The 16524-nt window shown below is 40.4% G+C and overlaps 1 protein-coding gene across 2 annotated transcripts in view; it reads right to left on the bottom strand.

Annotated features, from left to right (window-relative positions):
- Window positions 1-840: 840 nt before the first annotated feature.
- The window catches only part of DGCR8 (DGCR8 microprocessor complex subunit), a 31938-nt gene continuing 16254 nt past the window's right edge, over window positions 841-16524 (bottom strand). For both annotated transcript variants that reach the window (XM_075216807.1, XM_075216815.1), the window contains 7 exons: window positions 15560-15658; window positions 15384-15466; window positions 15103-15203; window positions 9048-9154; window positions 8565-8692; window positions 8305-8418; window positions 841-7854 (listed from right to left, as the gene is read on the bottom strand). In XM_075216807.1, the coding sequence (XP_075072908.1) occupies window positions 7771-7854; window positions 8305-8418; window positions 8565-8692; window positions 9048-9154; window positions 15103-15203; window positions 15384-15466; window positions 15560-15658 (716 nt within the window). In that variant the 3' untranslated portion in view covers window positions 841-7770. The remainder of the gene's footprint in view (window positions 7855-8304; window positions 8419-8564; window positions 8693-9047; window positions 9155-15102; window positions 15204-15383; window positions 15467-15559; window positions 15659-16524) is intronic.

Raw genomic sequence — 16524 nt, 5'->3', positions numbered from 1 at the left:
CTTTCGAGGATGATCCTGAAAGGCAGATTCTCAAACACAGTGGGAGGCCTAGAAGATAATTGAACCTTAACCTGTTGGTGATAATGTCTGATTTGTAAGTATTGGTGGAACTGTCTCTTCCCCAGCCCGCACCGACCGGGTAGCTCCGAGAACTGAGGGAACGTTAGGGTCCCTGTTATGTGATTTAGCAGCAATAATTTGCCCTCCCCTGCCCGTTTTGTGTACATAGGACGTGATAGGCCCGGCGTAAAGGCTGGGTTCGACCAAAGAGGTATTAGTATCGGAGGAGCAGGAGATAAAGATGCCATTCTATTACATCGGGACCAGATAGAGAGGGAAAGGGCTATTACTGGGTGCACCTACCAGGGTCTTGCTGCCGACAGCTGCACACAGTGCAGGTCCGTTCAGCAGCGACAGTGTGCTGCCCGGCTGCTCTGATTGTTTAAACACAATCAGAGCAGCGGGACAGCACACTGCCACTGCTGAACGGACCTGCACATACTGTGCAGCCGCCGGCAGCCTTAGACATCAGAAAGTGGGTGGGGCCTAAATGGCCCCCCACCCCCCTATAATCGCCCTGGGTAGGACAAATGTCTAGATCCGCCCCTGACTGGGTGAGCCGAGAAGGGGCTGGGCGCTGCACAGCTGGGAGCCAGAGGGTAGAACAAATCGGTGAGCCTCCTAGAAGATCCGATTCTATGTCGACCCAGACCCTGGTTCCAGGCGGGGAGTGCCATTGGACACATTGTGCTAAACGTGCTGCATAGTAATAGTTGCGAAGATTGGGTATGCCGAGGCCACCTGCATAGAATCAATTTTGTCAAAAAAGGGACCACACTGTTTAACTGTAATATCAAACTTTATTGCTTAAAACTAAGAAACCAAAAAGGTTTTAAAACACAATATTTAGGGTCAAATGCACAATTTACATCAGTATTGAAAGCAGAAACCCATTTTAAAACAGGAGACAAGTAAAACAAATCACTTATCTGACAGTCACTCAACACAATTCATACAGCAATCATTAATTAGTTCACAAGTTTTCACCGTGCAGACAATACTTACGCTGGTTACTAAAGCCACCTGGAGATAAACAAAGCTTTTAATTCACCAGTGGCTACACAAAATATTTCTTGAAACAGTGCATTGAACATAAACATATCCAAATGACCAACGACTAGCAGACTTATTTTAAATAGCTTAGCCTGGATATCAGCGTTTATATTTATATATACACATACAGCATAGGGTAACATCAATGCTTAAGTGTAAGATAACGCAGATATGCTTCTGAATGGCTTACAGTAAAATAACATTTTTATAACGCCACCAGCTTCTTACAAGAAAAAAAATGGAGTATGGGCAGAGACAGGCACTAAATACCCATACTAATTAAGCATGGCATGTATGTACCGGTCACGTACCTTCAGCTTTACATTACCATTTGGGTAGCTCCAGCACAAGAGGGGTTACCATTTTCAAGAATTTTAAATATAAAATATTAAGAAAACAAATCTAATCCAAATTATTGCACCACTTCAAGTTCATAATACTCTAAAGACTGAAAGGGTCACAATTGCTGGAGCAGTATCACGCATATTCATCTATAAGATAAGCTAAAACCGGCTTTAAATCTTCATGCACCAAAAATAGGTCTCACACTATTGCAGTACAAATTAGCAACATATAAGCGTACAACATTGACGTTGCAGGTCAAAATATTAATAATGAGTTAACAGTTTCATATGTGACTGAAATTGGTAGTAATTCATATGGATCATAAATAGTACTTATACCAGTTCGTTAAAGGGTTCTATAACACATTCAATGAACAGTTCACCCAAGCCGCCCCCGCCATACAGAAGTCAGATGGGGTCTTATTACCATGACCCCTATACGGTTTCCTTAAAATTCTAGCCCTGTGGTCCCCCAAAGAAACTTTTTTTTAAATCTGACATGATGCAAATGACTTCCATGCTCCAGAAAATCTCCTGGACTCCATTCTCAAACACCTATCATTTGAGGTACTGGAGTGTCCTAGAGAACGGACTCTCGCCTTACTGCTATATTGGAAAGCTACGGGTTCCAAAAAAGCATAATACTTTTAAACTCAAATGAAAGACATTTTCCCCACTGAGAAAATTTCAAACACATTAACAAAATAAAAGTTCTTAATATTTCTATTAAACATTGTGAAACTGATAATCAGACCCAAATCTAGCAAAATGAGAGCAAAAACAAAAAACTGGAAGTGTTAAAAAAAAAAAAACTACACAGACCTTATAAATGATGAATCTACATGTATGCATATGCAGGTCACTTTAGAAGCAGACCTCACAATACCATACAAGCACATTAAATAAAGGAGATAGTTATTGCATTACTCTTCTACAATACAAATTTCAAAACTAAAATTTCACTTTGAAATCAAAAGCTTTGGTTTGTCAACTCCTATATAAAGAAATTAGTAGTAAATTTAATAAAGATGTTTGACCCATATTCTATCAGTGAATCAATTACAGCAACACATTATGGGAGAGGCATACATTGTAGATTATTTGTGTAGATTAATGGCAGAAGGAAACATGGTGTACAGAAGAGTACTTCCTGCTACAGACAGGCGCTTTATTGTAGGACTCCCTTATTAAACTATTGCCTTCAGGTCGTTATACAACAGCCATTTTACAGAGCTTGGAAACAAAATAATACTGACAAAAAACAACCACAAAAACTAAAGAAATAAGCTTGCTTCCACTTCAGAATATAAAGTGATCACAAATTGTTTATCAGGTATAAAACCCCCACCCCCAAACAATGAAAGTGCTTATATGAATAGATACCATTTACGTGGAATAAGTGATAAATGGTCAATACAGCCTGTCTTACAACAACATTATAATCACAATGTTTATTGATGTGGATAAGGTGCCGCCATGTGGATCCCCTTCCTCTCATTGGATATTGAGCAATATATAATGATACAGAAAACCTGTAACAGGAATGCTCTGGTCTGATTGTCAATCATCAAGTGTGTGTGTGTGTGTGTGGGGGGGGGGGGGGGGGGGGGGGGGGAAGAAAGAGAGGGAGGGTGCAATTTATTGATTCAAATCAGTGACTAGGTGTGTGTGATGGCCTCACACATAAATACGACAATGGACTTTTGAACAAACAAATGTAGGGTAATATCCTTCACCATAATATGCAACACTATAAAATGTTTTTGGGTTAAGTCCCTCTTTATGCAAAACACAACACCAAAACAAAAATAAGCTGATTCAAGTATCTTTCAGTCAGTTGGTTGTTGCCTATAAATTGATAGGTAGCATAGTGAGTTATGTTTATATAGGGTAAAAAATAATAATAATAAAAAAAAAAAAAGTACAATTTTGAACAAAACCCATGATTAAAATGCAATTACTTCAGGTTTTGAAAGCCTCTCTATAATAAAGCATAGTTTATACAGCGACATTGGCTTTCATTATATGATGCTTGGAACCTTTGAAATCTGTTAATTCTAGTGATCAATAATAATAAAAAAAATATATATATTTGCATTTAGTTTTTCATGTTATGGCTTTCTAATCAAAAGCACATTAAAAACTTTATACAATCATTATGTAATTCTCAATGAGTACAACCCACATAGGTTTTACTGTACCCTGGTTTGAGGCTTGCTTCCTACATCTCATTAATGTAAGACAAAGAAGCAGATTATAAACATGCATAATATGTACAGCAGTTGCTATTTTGTTACATTCGTCCAGTGCATATTACCAACATCACTGCCCTGTAATCCATTCTCTCTCACATCTGTAAAAGGTTTTAAAAATACACTGTCTAAATGTATGCCAAGTAATCCCTTATGTTAATAAGTTTAACAAAATATCCCCTCTGAATTACGCAATATATTTTATTCTGTAGTAATATAGTAAATAGCTATTTTATGTTAATTAACAGACTAACATACCACAAGAATTTGTCGGCAGTACCACTTGGTAATAAATGTACCATAAAAAAAAAAAAGAAGGATGGCATGGGCTAACAAATATTAATTAAGAACATGCACTGTTATGAAAATAAGGTTACACACCACCCAGCCATCCCTGTTCACACTGTAGTGATCTATTGTGCAACTGGTGACCAGTGGCTTGCAACCATCTCATCAGTCTGCCTCCGAGTCCCATAATGCCAAAAGCAACCACTGCTGCAGGAAGAACCAAGCTGACCTCACATCTGCTTTGGCTACACTACAGCAACTCACAATCTCATTGGGGGATCTGATGTCAAGCAGTTTAATTGAAAAAATCATTTCATTTTCAATGGATGACTGCACAGTTTTGTCATTAGCTGAAACCATCCCCAGTTTACTTATTATTGGAGGATGGAAAAATATAATTTGCTTAGGAAGGAGTTGTCCACTGACCATCACTGAAAGCTCCAGGGGAAAAAATAAAACTGTTGTGTTTTGCTAATGTGTAGCTGTATAATAGATGTGAGGGTAAAGCACTTTTAAGATGGAAAAGAAAAGTGGATAAAAAAGGGATTCCTTTTAATAGCTAAATGTAAAAGAAAATTATTGCAAGCTTTTAATGCACTAACATCCATTGTCCCATAGATTGTAAGCTTGAGAGCAGGGCCTTCTCACCTCTGTCTGTTTTACCCAGTTTGTTTATTAGTTGACTATGTTCGTCCCCAAATGTAAAGCGCTACGGAATATGTTGGCGCTATATAAATAAATGATGATGATTGTTATGGCAATAACTACAAATGAAGTTAAGATGGCATTTATACAGAGAGTGATTTGATTACTTCAACATATTAAATGCAAAAAGACAAAACATGTGGAGAATATGCAAAGTACAGAAGTAAAGGGGTAAAAGGGGAAAGCACAAACAGTTACTTTATAGCTTGCTATGTTTTGCCAATACAAAACTTTTATTCCTTTTTTTCCCCCATTTGAAAAAAGCGCTTTACCCTCATATTTAGACAGAAATGTTTAGTTAAATATATAAGCAGCAGTCTTATACAAGTGGTGCCTTTTTTGTATGAATGCGCATCCACAAAGTAATGCACATCTGTGTCTCTTGTATGGTTTAATTAGGTTTAATTCTCAATATGTTGATATTCTGTAAGTATGGGCGTTTTCCCAGAAGCACTACATTATTTCATATCCAGGACGTAATACCTTATACTTTGAATAAAGGAACATCGACAGTGACACTTTCTTCCATAGGCTGGAAATATCTGGCCAACTACATGACATCATGCTATTTCTGCTGTTGTGTTTGCTGGATGTAATCTTCAGTATCAGTATAAATGATTGTGCATTCAAAACAGAGAAGGTGTATCTAACCAGGATAGATTTAAGAGCCGTTCTAATGTTATTTGAGGTATTTATGGAAAACATAATGTGACTTGGTTCACAATAGAGTGAAAGTGCGTGTCATATTGTATATTTGGTACAACTATGTGAGTCAAAAGAAACATGGCCCTCCACAATGAAAAAGTTGGACAGTGCTGATCTGAATGAAGCACAAGAGATGGCATCATTAACCTTTATCAAAGCCTAACAAGTGTTTCTCTGAAGGCTCAAGCAACTGCTCAGACAATGAGGAACGCAACAGAAACCCAGTAAAAAAAAACAAAAACAAACAAAACAACAACAAAAGCATTTACGATGCATTCCTATTTGCACTCGCCTTTCTATACATAGAGAAATGATGTCTTGCGGCCCTGCACATTAAAATCCATCAACATTTGTACAAAAAAAGCATGAAAACAAGTGTATGACAAAGCCCTCAATATGGGCTTGCTGGTTTGGCTGAGATAAAATTAAATCCCAAAGAGACCACAACAGATGTCCATTTATTGCCCAAAAACCCTCAAATAAAATTTTGTCCTCCACTAAATGGTCCTCCCTGGAGAAACCTCTTCCAGTCTGTCACAGTGAACTCTAGCAACTGACATTACAATCGTAGTTGTACCTGACTGTAGTGTCATGGCTTCTGCCTGCTGATAAGTGTGGTATGGGAGTGGTCATTCCTAGAAAACGTTTTACATTAACAAAAGTGTCTTTGTACAGAAAAAAGGATCGCTATGATGCATAAAGTAAAAACTAAAGTAGAATTGCATTAATAGGGAGTATGAGAGACAACCCACATGTTGAGTGAATCTACTTGTAATAGGCAAAAAAAAAACAAAAAAAAGTCAGAAATAAAATTCTAGATGTTTTCCCAATTTAAAAACTACAATATAAAAATATGAAATGAGAAACATCATGCCATTTTACCCTGCATTTTTTACCCACAAATACTCACACACTCTGAAACCATGGCCTACAGCTGCCCTTCATTGCCTTTGGTTCATATAAGGCTTTACTACACAGGAAATAATTGTGTGGTCAAGAAAACCTACGACACACCAAAAATTACTAAAATCCATATTTGTAACATTAATATGATCCTACATACATTTATTGACTATTCTTCAAATCTAGTATAAACATTTTCATGACTTATTAAATAGAACTCAATAAAAATAACAAAAAGAAATTTGTGCTAAATCACTATGAATGGATTTCACTTAAAAGTACAAATTTCATCAAATGCAAAGGAATTTGTCTTACAAATAATACTTCAAGCCTCTACTGAGGGGCCTTAGTCACCAACAACCTAATGATACCCTATATAAACAAACAAAGGCTCCATAACACCTTGAAAGAGCCTGCCACCCCTCTGTGTGCTTAGTCAATTTATCAGGACAGATTGAGCGCAGTCTGTATAAATTCCTGCTCACGTGACCTCTAGAATACAAGGCAGTGTGATCACACAGGCTCCATATACAGCACACACTGTGTGTGTCACTTACAGGAGTAGTATTTGCATTGCAGACTGATGCAGCTATTGAAGGGCATAGTAAAACAGCATTCATTCAATTTGCATACAGGCTGTGCTTTCAAGACATCTTGAGTAAACATCCTTTACACAAGAGACTACAGCAGTTGATTGCTCTGAACTTGGCAGTAGAAGGCACATCTGCAGCACACACCACACAGGTGAAGGGGGCAGTACAGTAGATGTGACAGAGCAACATTGTATTTAGGAAATAACAAGCAGCTGAGACGTGTGCAAAACCAAATTTTTTAGATATGTGCTGGAAATTGTGCTGTGTCCTTCTTACATCAATTATAAAGATAAATGCAAGAACCTCATTTCAGGGTTATAATATTTACACATTGTCTGTGCACATAGGGTGGTAACCACAAGAAATCCTATTGCAGTGGTTTCCATAGCCTGAAGCTCTCACATCAGTTATGTTGCTGGCTCCTCAGATCTTAAGACTCATCAACCATCTTAATCAGTGCATTCAGTACATACTGAAACTAAACATATTTGTGAAATAAAGACAACAATGTATATTTTAAGGTCCAGTTTAACAAACAAAAAAAAGTATAGACAAAACATACACACAACTACCAGAAGCGTCCCTTGAAGGGAAAGTGCTTGATGTCCTAAATATAATGCTTATGCCTTTTAGATTTGCACATCGCAGCATTGCTTTTTTTTTGGAGGACATAAGAGGAACTGAAATGAGACCAAAACAGCATGTTTGATAAAGGAGGTAATATTTCTATATAGTGTTGTCCAAATGACGCAGGATGGATAATGCATAAGGAAGCAGCCCTGTTTACGCATCACCTTCATCAAAATCAGTGGAACAGTTTACTGAAGCAAGCCTCCCAAGTTTCTTATTGCTGCCTTTTAGTACAGGTCAGACATCCACTGTACACAGAGGTTCATTGCCAGGCTGTGCAGATTCAACAATCGTCATCTTGGGTTTTTTACGGGTCTCCTCCTATTGACAGAAAAAAAAAAAATCTTTATTACCCTTTTTAAGTTTTCATATAAACTTAACATACAAATTGAAATCTGTTCAAAGAAAAGTGTAACACTGCTATATATTTATATGTTAAGGTCTATCCTACATTCACATTTACCTTCTTAAAGCCATGCCACTACATAGTAAATATTTACTAACAGGCACTCTCCCCCAGCTGGCCGGCTCCAAGTACCAGTTTTCACAGCTAAAAACAAAAAGGGAGACAGGGCGGGTGGGCAGGAGGCCAATCTTGATTAGTCTTCCTGATCATACACTCCCCCTCCAGTTAAAGATGGGGGTCTTTATTGATTTGCTAATTCTCTATTAAGGAACATAGACATAGTCCCAGGGCCCAACCTTAAATTAATATACAAAAACTAATTTACAGATTAAATTATAGATTTCTGATTGGAAACCATCACTCACCCTCTCCTGAGCCAGCCTTCTCATCTCGTCCTGTAGCTTATTTAGGATATGGATATTTGGCTTGTTCTTTTTGGCAAACTGCTGTAATTCTATCACACTTTTATCCGAGGTTTCCTGGTAAAGAAAGATACAGTCAATAAACTAAGGTAATCCTCACATCATGGTTCTGCTTATATCACTGGTAGCATATTTCATGGTCAAATCAATGTGTTTGTACTGAAAAATTGCAATATCCATGAAATGGAAAGGTTAAGACTCACCTGTTTCACCATTTTGGTGCTCTCCCTTCCATACATGCGGAGAAGGGAGCCCCAATTTTTTACATGAGGATGCAGAAGTTGAAGAATTTTTTGTGACGCCAACTGCTTTCCTACCCTCTTGTTTTTGCCTACAATGAATAGAAAACATTTAAAGCTATACTACAAAATATCTGTATTTACAAAAGTGTATAGCCATGGCTGTACATCTAGATGCCTATCACAGAAGCTAAAAGGAACCACGTGGTCTATATCTAAATCATTACAAGGTGGATGAGGAAGCACCTTTGCCTGCTCAAAAACCAAATCAATGTCAAAAAGCGCTTTAACAATCTAATTTGTATCCCTTATAAAAGCAGATGAACCTGCAGTTTGGTTAGTCCTCCCTTCTGCCAGACTACAGTCCTGTATATAATACAGCACAATTAAGAGAAAACATCCCAGCAACCATTGGTGAAGAAAAAAAGAAATGCTCAGGGAACTCACACCAGCCTCTGACAGTGTGCTTTCCGCAAGTCATCACATATTCACTCTTCTGGTTCTTTCCAGGAATCACTTCAAACTTGATTGACGTGTCGCCCATTCCGTGGTTTCTATGAGTATAGGATAGAAACCATCACTAAGCATTACGTGAAAAAATGCGATCTAAATAGAAGAACCAAGACACAAACCTTTATAACCCTCTCAATGCTATGAAGGTTGTGTATGTGCTTTGCAGTTATATACCTGTAGATGTTTATCCTTTGTTTTTATGGAACCTTGACACATGGCAGATTTTTGGGTACTTGCTAATTATACGGGTACCACTCTGGTCAGTGCTGCCCGCACAGTATAATTAGATCACACAACAAATCAGCACAGACAGACTGGCAGTTCGGGATGACAGTGCACTGAATTAATGTATGATCCGATTAGTAGGCAAAGGCAACGCTACTCAAAGTGCGCCCATGTAAATAATAAGTACAAACTGGGCAGCTTACTTATGTAGGATGGACCTTTACAGAAAAGCGGCAGCATTGTTAGCAGGTCTGTTATTGTTTGTAGTGTTTTGTTGGCAAAATAGTACAGTTTATCCTCCTAAAATATTCTGGGGAATTTAAATTCACTTCAACATTGCAGATAGATTAAATATGCTATTAAATAGATACAAGACCAAAATTAATATGGCTAATAGCTGCAGAATTTAAGTAGTTTATCACACAAGTTTTAAAGATGCACCACTCATTGAATACATAGCAGCTACAGATTCATCATGAACAGAGATTGCATCATGCATCTGTAAACATCACAATTGTATTTTCTCTTTCCTACCATTGGGGGACACCGAGACATTGGGGTATAGTAGGTGGGACTAGGAGTTTAGGCACTTAAGACTTGTTTTTACTCCCCTACTATGCACCTCCTCTCCTGTAGCCCCAGCCTTTTTTTTTTTATTATTATTTTTAAGTGCCTTAAGAGATAGGTCATTTTGGTATGGCTCCTGCCTATACTTGTATTAGTTTTAGCTTTTTCATGTGTTTATTTTATTCTTTACTTAGGTGCAGTGCGGGGCTCGATCTCAAGACCCAGGGAGTGAATAGAACTTGAGCTCTGTTCACTCTGGGTCCCGGCGCATGTCAGAGGCAGCTTAGTCTCCCTTCCTGGCACCTCTGTTGGCAATTCCCCTAGAAACGAGCAATAGGGGCCATATTTTTGAAGAGCTGCGACCCTCTATAGAGAAAGGGTCCGTTTCTTCCAAGGGGCCCACTCTACATGCCAGCAGCATATCTCCGCCCCTAGACATGAGCAACGGAGTCAACGATCGCGCTCATTAGGAGGTGATTCTGTTTTAATAGAGCACACGCACCTGGACACTGTTTTATTACATGTGGGGACTCTTCTATAGCGGATATTGCACGTTGATTGCCAGACAAAGGCATCAGCCATGCATGGAGGCAGCTATTTTTGGGGAGGGCTCTAGGAAGGACAACCTCCCTACTTCCTGTCACGGAAGCGCCCATCTTTCATTGTGGAACACGGAGATCATCGCGCTGCACGCTGCTCCTCTGTTCTGCCTCTCCTCTACTGGTATCGTTGCACTCTTATTGTAATATTTAAAAACGCTTGTATTTCTTTACTACGCTGTTTACACAATCAGGACTATTGTTCAGTGTCTTGGGATTGGTGTATTTACAAGGACTTAGCTGGAATTGAGACCTGATAAGATCCTTTTCCCTTGTAATCAGACTCTAGCTCTCAGACCTTTCTAAACATTAAGAATACAGTGTATATTGTATTTAATCTGTATACATTTTAAATATATGTCTGAGAAGGGCACGTCCAAAAACAAAGGATCCTCTGCTATGTCTGCACTGCATTATACCTGTGCCAAATGTAATAATAAATTATCTGTCGGACTGCCCTAACTAGGATGCTCGCTGTACGGCTTGCGAGGCTGAAACCCAGGAGCAACACGCTCCAATGCAGGGGCCAGCAGCTATGGAAGAACCGCCCTGGGCGAAGTCACTGACAACAGCCATGGCGGAGCTCACCCAGGCGATGATGCGATTCGCAGAGGTACGTGAGATTTCTGTTTCACATACTTCCATACATTCACTAGTGGAGGCAGGCACATCTTCACAATCCCAATCAGTTGAGGAGGAGGAACACCTGCTTACTGTATCACACAGGGCAAAAAGAATCATCTCGGATGCATCTCAAGGCCGTGGTCAGGATTCTGACCAATCCTCAGAAGAGGAGGGTGAAGCAGACTTTGATCTACAGGAGGATGACTCACTTCGCTCAGTAGATTCTACTCCTGCCCAGAATGTGGAAAGCCTCATTCTAGATTATCATGACACCCTATGCGCAGAAGTACTTTCTTTGGCCGAGCATATCCTTGACACCTCGGATTATGTAGGCCAAGCAGCCATGGACGCTGTGTCTGTCAATGCCAAATTCTATGCCAAATTATCGCAGCTTGTCGTACCTTACGGTTATGTTCTTGGACAACGGACACTGATTTAGCTCTAGAGGGTTTGCCATTTGAGGAGGTTACTCTCTTTGGGTCAGAGTTGGAGACGGTCATTCAGGTGGTCACAGGAGGGCAGAGCAGTGCTCTACCCAGGGGTTCCAATAGACCTCATCAGGGATGGTTTTGGTCATTTCATGCCCGAGGTCGGGGTACTCCGCCCAGAGGTCAATCTTCTGCTCCCAGAGGAGCGTATAGCAGAGGTAGGGGCACAGTTAGGCGAGGAATCTCGAGACCAGGGGGACAAGCCTGCTCCGTGACAATCTTTCCCCAGGGGATTCTGTGGTGGGGGCACGTCTTCTTCGATTCCAGGGTCAGTGGTGGACATCCTCTATAGACGTTTGGACACAAGAAATTGTGTCCCGAGGCTGTGTCATAGACCTAGTCCAGTTCCTACCACGAAGGTTTCTCAACACAGTAACCCCCCCTTTGTGCCCTCAGGTGGAGAGCACTTCAGGAGGCAATCCAGATTCTGCTGGCAGCTGGGGTCATTGTTCCCGTCCCATTGCAGGAGAGAGATCAGGGCTTTTACTCCAGCCTCTTCCTGGTGCCGAAACAGGACGAATCATTTCGTCCAATTTTAAATCTGCAGTCTCTCAACAAGCAGATAATACTGCAAAGATTACAAATGGAATCCATTCGAACTGTCATCGCCGGAATGGAACAGGGAGAGTTTCTGGTCTCCACAAACATCAAGGATGCCTACCTACATGTGCCTATATTGAGTGGTGGTCACCATTGCCTCCCCTGCTTTGCAATAGGAAACTCACTTTCAGGTCAGGGCACTTCTTTTAGGCTTAGCGTCTGCCCCCCATGTTTTCACCAAGGTCATGGCAGGCCTTCTGCGCCAGAGGGGAGTCTAGATAGTTCCATATCTAGACAATCTCTTTCTGAAGGCACAGTCAGCGTTGCGTTTATATCAAGACATCCAGATCACTATACAGTTTCTGGAGGCACATGAGTGGGTTCTAAATTTGGCCAAGTTTTCGCTCATTCCACAACAGTGAATGCGATTCCTGGGCCTCTTATTCGACACAGTGACTCAGAGAATATTCTTACCGGACAACAAGGTCCTCATTCTCTTGCGCAAGACCAGGATCCTCCTAAAGCAGAATCGGGTCTCCCTTCTCAGTTGCAGGAAACCTCTGGGGACGATGGTGTCGGCGTTCGAGGCAGTGCCGTTCGCACAGTTTCACTCTCACCCGCTGCAACGGGAGATTCTTCAGAAATGGTCAGGTTCCCATGTGCATCTAGACAGGCAAATCATCCGCCTGTCCAATGCCACTCGTCTCTCTAGCATGGTGGCTATCCAAGCAGAATCTGGAGAAGTGCCAGTTTCTTCGAGCCTGGACTTGGACCTTAGTTACGACAGACGCGTGTTTGTTAGGTTGAGCACGGTGGCCTAGTGGTTAGCACTTTAGCCTCACAGCGCTGGGGTCATGAGTTCAATTCCCAACCATGGCCTTATCTGTGTGGAGTTTGTATGTTCTCCCTGTGTTTGCGTGGGTTTCCTCCGGGTGCTCTGGTTTCCTCCCACACTCCAAAAACATACTAGTAGGTTAATTGGCTGCTATCAAAATTGACCCTAGTCTCTCTCTGTCTGTGTGTGTTAGGGAATTTAGACTGTGAGCTCCAATGGGGCAGGGACTGATGTGAATGAGTTCTCTGTACAGTGCTGCGGAATCAGTGGCGCTATATAAATAAATGATGATGATGATGATGATGATGAGGAGGGGTAACGGGGTCTTGGAGATTCCAGGGTCTCCAGTCACACCAGGAGGCAACCCTCCCCCTATCAACATCCTAGAGCTCAGAGCGGTGTACAAGACGCTGGCTCAAGCACAGAGATTTCTGTCAGGAAAGCCTCTTCAGATTCAGTTGGACAATGCCACGGCTGTGGCAAATCTAAACCACTAGGGAGGAACACGCAGTGCAAGGGTCATGCAGGAAACCAGGATCATGGTGTGGGCGGAGCACCACGTTTCTAATACATCAGCCATTTACATTCCAGGCGTGGAAAATTGGAAGGCAGACTTCCTCAGCAGGTAGGGGGTCCACCCAGGCGCATGGACTCTCAACAGACAGGTCTTTGCTTTCCTGGTGAAGCGTTGGGGCTTGCCGGAGATCGATCTCATGGCATCAAGGCTAAATGATCAGCTTCCCCGATTCTGCTCAAAGTCTCAGATCCTCAAGCAGAGTTCGTAGATGCCATGGCACTTTCAACTGGTGTACCTGTTCCCGCCTACACCCATGCTCTCACGGGTGCTAAAAAAGTTTAAGAGCCTTCCTTTGTCCCGAAAGTGGTATCTCGGTTCCATTTAAATCAGGAGATTGTTGTCCCAGCTTTCCACCCGTTATCTTCTTCTTCTGCTAATGACGAGTTTCTGTCGCTGCACGTGGTACAGGCCCTCCGGTGTTTTGTCCGCAGAACTAGGGATCTTTTTGTTCTTTCTAATGCGCAAACCAGCCTCAATCAAAGCAGTCTCTTGCTCGCTGGATTAGGTCCACTATTTCTCTAGCTTATGTCTGGGCGTCTCCACTGGTCCCTTTTTCATTAAAGGCTCACTCTACCAGAGCTGTGGGCACATCATGGGCAGCCCGCCACGGAGCTTCGGAGGAGCAGCTATGCAGGGCGGCAACTTAGTCATCTGTCCACAGCTTTGCGAAGTTCTACAGTTTGCAGGGTATTGCATTAGCGGATGCAAGTTTTGGAAGCAGAGTGTTGCGTACAGCCATTCCAGAGCATTCCCTCCCTTAGAGGCAGCTTTGGTATGTCCCCAATGTCTCGCAGTGTCCCCCAATGGTAGGAAAGAGAAAAGATTTTTACTCACCTTAAAATCAATTTCTCTTACTCCATTGGGGGACACTGCGCACCCTCTTTTGCTCTGTAAACAGTTCTGTTGTGTGAATTTAAAAAAAAATTAAAAATTATTTTTTCTTGGCCCGTAGGGCTTCTTTTCCTTTGATGTTTGATTAGACAAAACAGACTACAGGAAATGTGGGACATAGTAGGGGAGGAAAACTATGTCTTGCAGTGTTCCCCAATCGAGTAAGAGAAATTGATTTTACGGTGAGAAAAAAAAAAATCTTCTTTTCATGTTTTTTCTAGCAGTCATCTAAACCATATCAACATCTGAAAAGTGAACATGTATATATGGTTTACAATAAAAGGAATTGTTTTAATTCCATAATATACAATCAAGCAGCCTGTCATGCTGGAAACATTTGATTTCATAAGAAACTTTATCCAACGCAAGTTTCTGTTACATATTTAACTTTATACCAACTTTTTGCTAACCGTATGGTGCACAATTTAAATAGAATGCCTGCTAAATCTGTCTGCTCTAATATTTTAAAATGATGGCTGTCACTGTAGCTTCAGGCAGATGAATATAAAGAAAAAAAGTTTTATTTGACAAAAAGCTTTTCACAAATGATTCCAAACTTTTTTTGGCCACAAAAAATATATTTAAATAGGTATGCAAGTTTTCAATGAAATTACAATTTAAGTATATACTGGATACTACATACCGTTTAAGGCACTCGTGAAGAATTTGATATGGCGACAGCAATCCAGCTTTATTGGTCAATTCATAGACTCGTGAATCCTCAATACTGATATGGTTGAAATACTAAGAATAGGTGCAAGTGACAAAAATAAGAAAACTAAAATATATGTTTCTTTTGACACAATATGCTTTCTCCAAATGTCTGTCCTTATGAATAACCAGAATAAAATACAATATTCAATTGGTAAAGCAAAGTTCTGGAAAAAGAGAGATAACAATGATTTTTCAACAGATTTCCCTCACCTCCAGCTCATCACTGTCTTTTGGCTTTTCGTCAGAGGTCTGCTTTATAAAGTCCGGAATAAGGATTTCCAGTGTAGATCGGGCTGAGATGAAAATAAAACAATAGATTAGTGCAAAATTGGAATATTCAGAAATGCGTAGGAGGATATGGTAACATAACATTCTATGGACATTACCAGCTTTATTCTTTGCCAGTTTTTTGCTGCTTGCAGTTCCAGTACCATAAGTCACTCCGTCAATAATCACAGATGCTCCAAAAGGCTCACTTGGGTTCTCTACACAAGATTTACGGAACACACTCATTATAATAGTTTATCACTGGGTATTGAAGCTGCAACTTAAATACACATTTCAAGTGAATAGTGGGTATATACACTACTGCAAATTAACATATCACCATTTGGTAAATATACCAGAAATAATTATACTTTGGAAAATATACCCAGTATGCTAGCTGTCATATCCCAATACTTTAAGCTAACACTGTAAAATATCTGCTTTATACAGCAGTGGTAGTCTTAGCATAACTGCAGAAATGGTGCAGTCTCATAGGTAACAAATGCACTGTACACAATATTGTATTCACCGCAATATAACCAATATATAAAATTATTTGAACTTTAAACTGGTGTTTATTTAGATGCTACACAGATTATATTTAATTTTTGACTAAGGATCAATCCAGGAGACAATTTCCTAAAAAGAAAGCAGGCATCCAGCTTGGTGAATTTAAAAACAAATCAGAAAGCCTAACAGACCTCTTCTAACCCATGAAGCTTAGGTTTTATGCAGTCTTTACAAAAACAGCTCTTAAAGTCCACTGTGCCTAAGCAGGTTGAATCTATCAGTTTCGACTACTGGGGAGGGGGGCAACTCCAAAAGCACAACAAACAATAAGAGGAAAGCTGGGTACACACTATTGCATTTTACTTCAGATGCGATTTCTGTATACACCTACACAATTTACCGAATAATTGGATGGAGTCGTTTCAATTAATAACCATCAATTTCATTTTACTTTATGTGAAAATATGCGAATAGCACATTACGGCGTGGAATGGCGTATTTAGCAATAACACTTGCGAACACTTCTGCATACACATACAATCACACATTCACTTGTAAATAGTTCACCTTAATA

Source organism: Mixophyes fleayi, chromosome 1 (assembly GCF_038048845.1).
Source record: "Mixophyes fleayi isolate aMixFle1 chromosome 1, aMixFle1.hap1, whole genome shotgun sequence".
NCBI classification, from domain to species: Eukaryota; Metazoa; Chordata; class Amphibia; order Anura; family Limnodynastidae; genus Mixophyes; species Mixophyes fleayi.
Note: the sequence above shows the minus strand (reverse complement) of the source record. Positions and strands in the feature narration are given on the sequence as shown.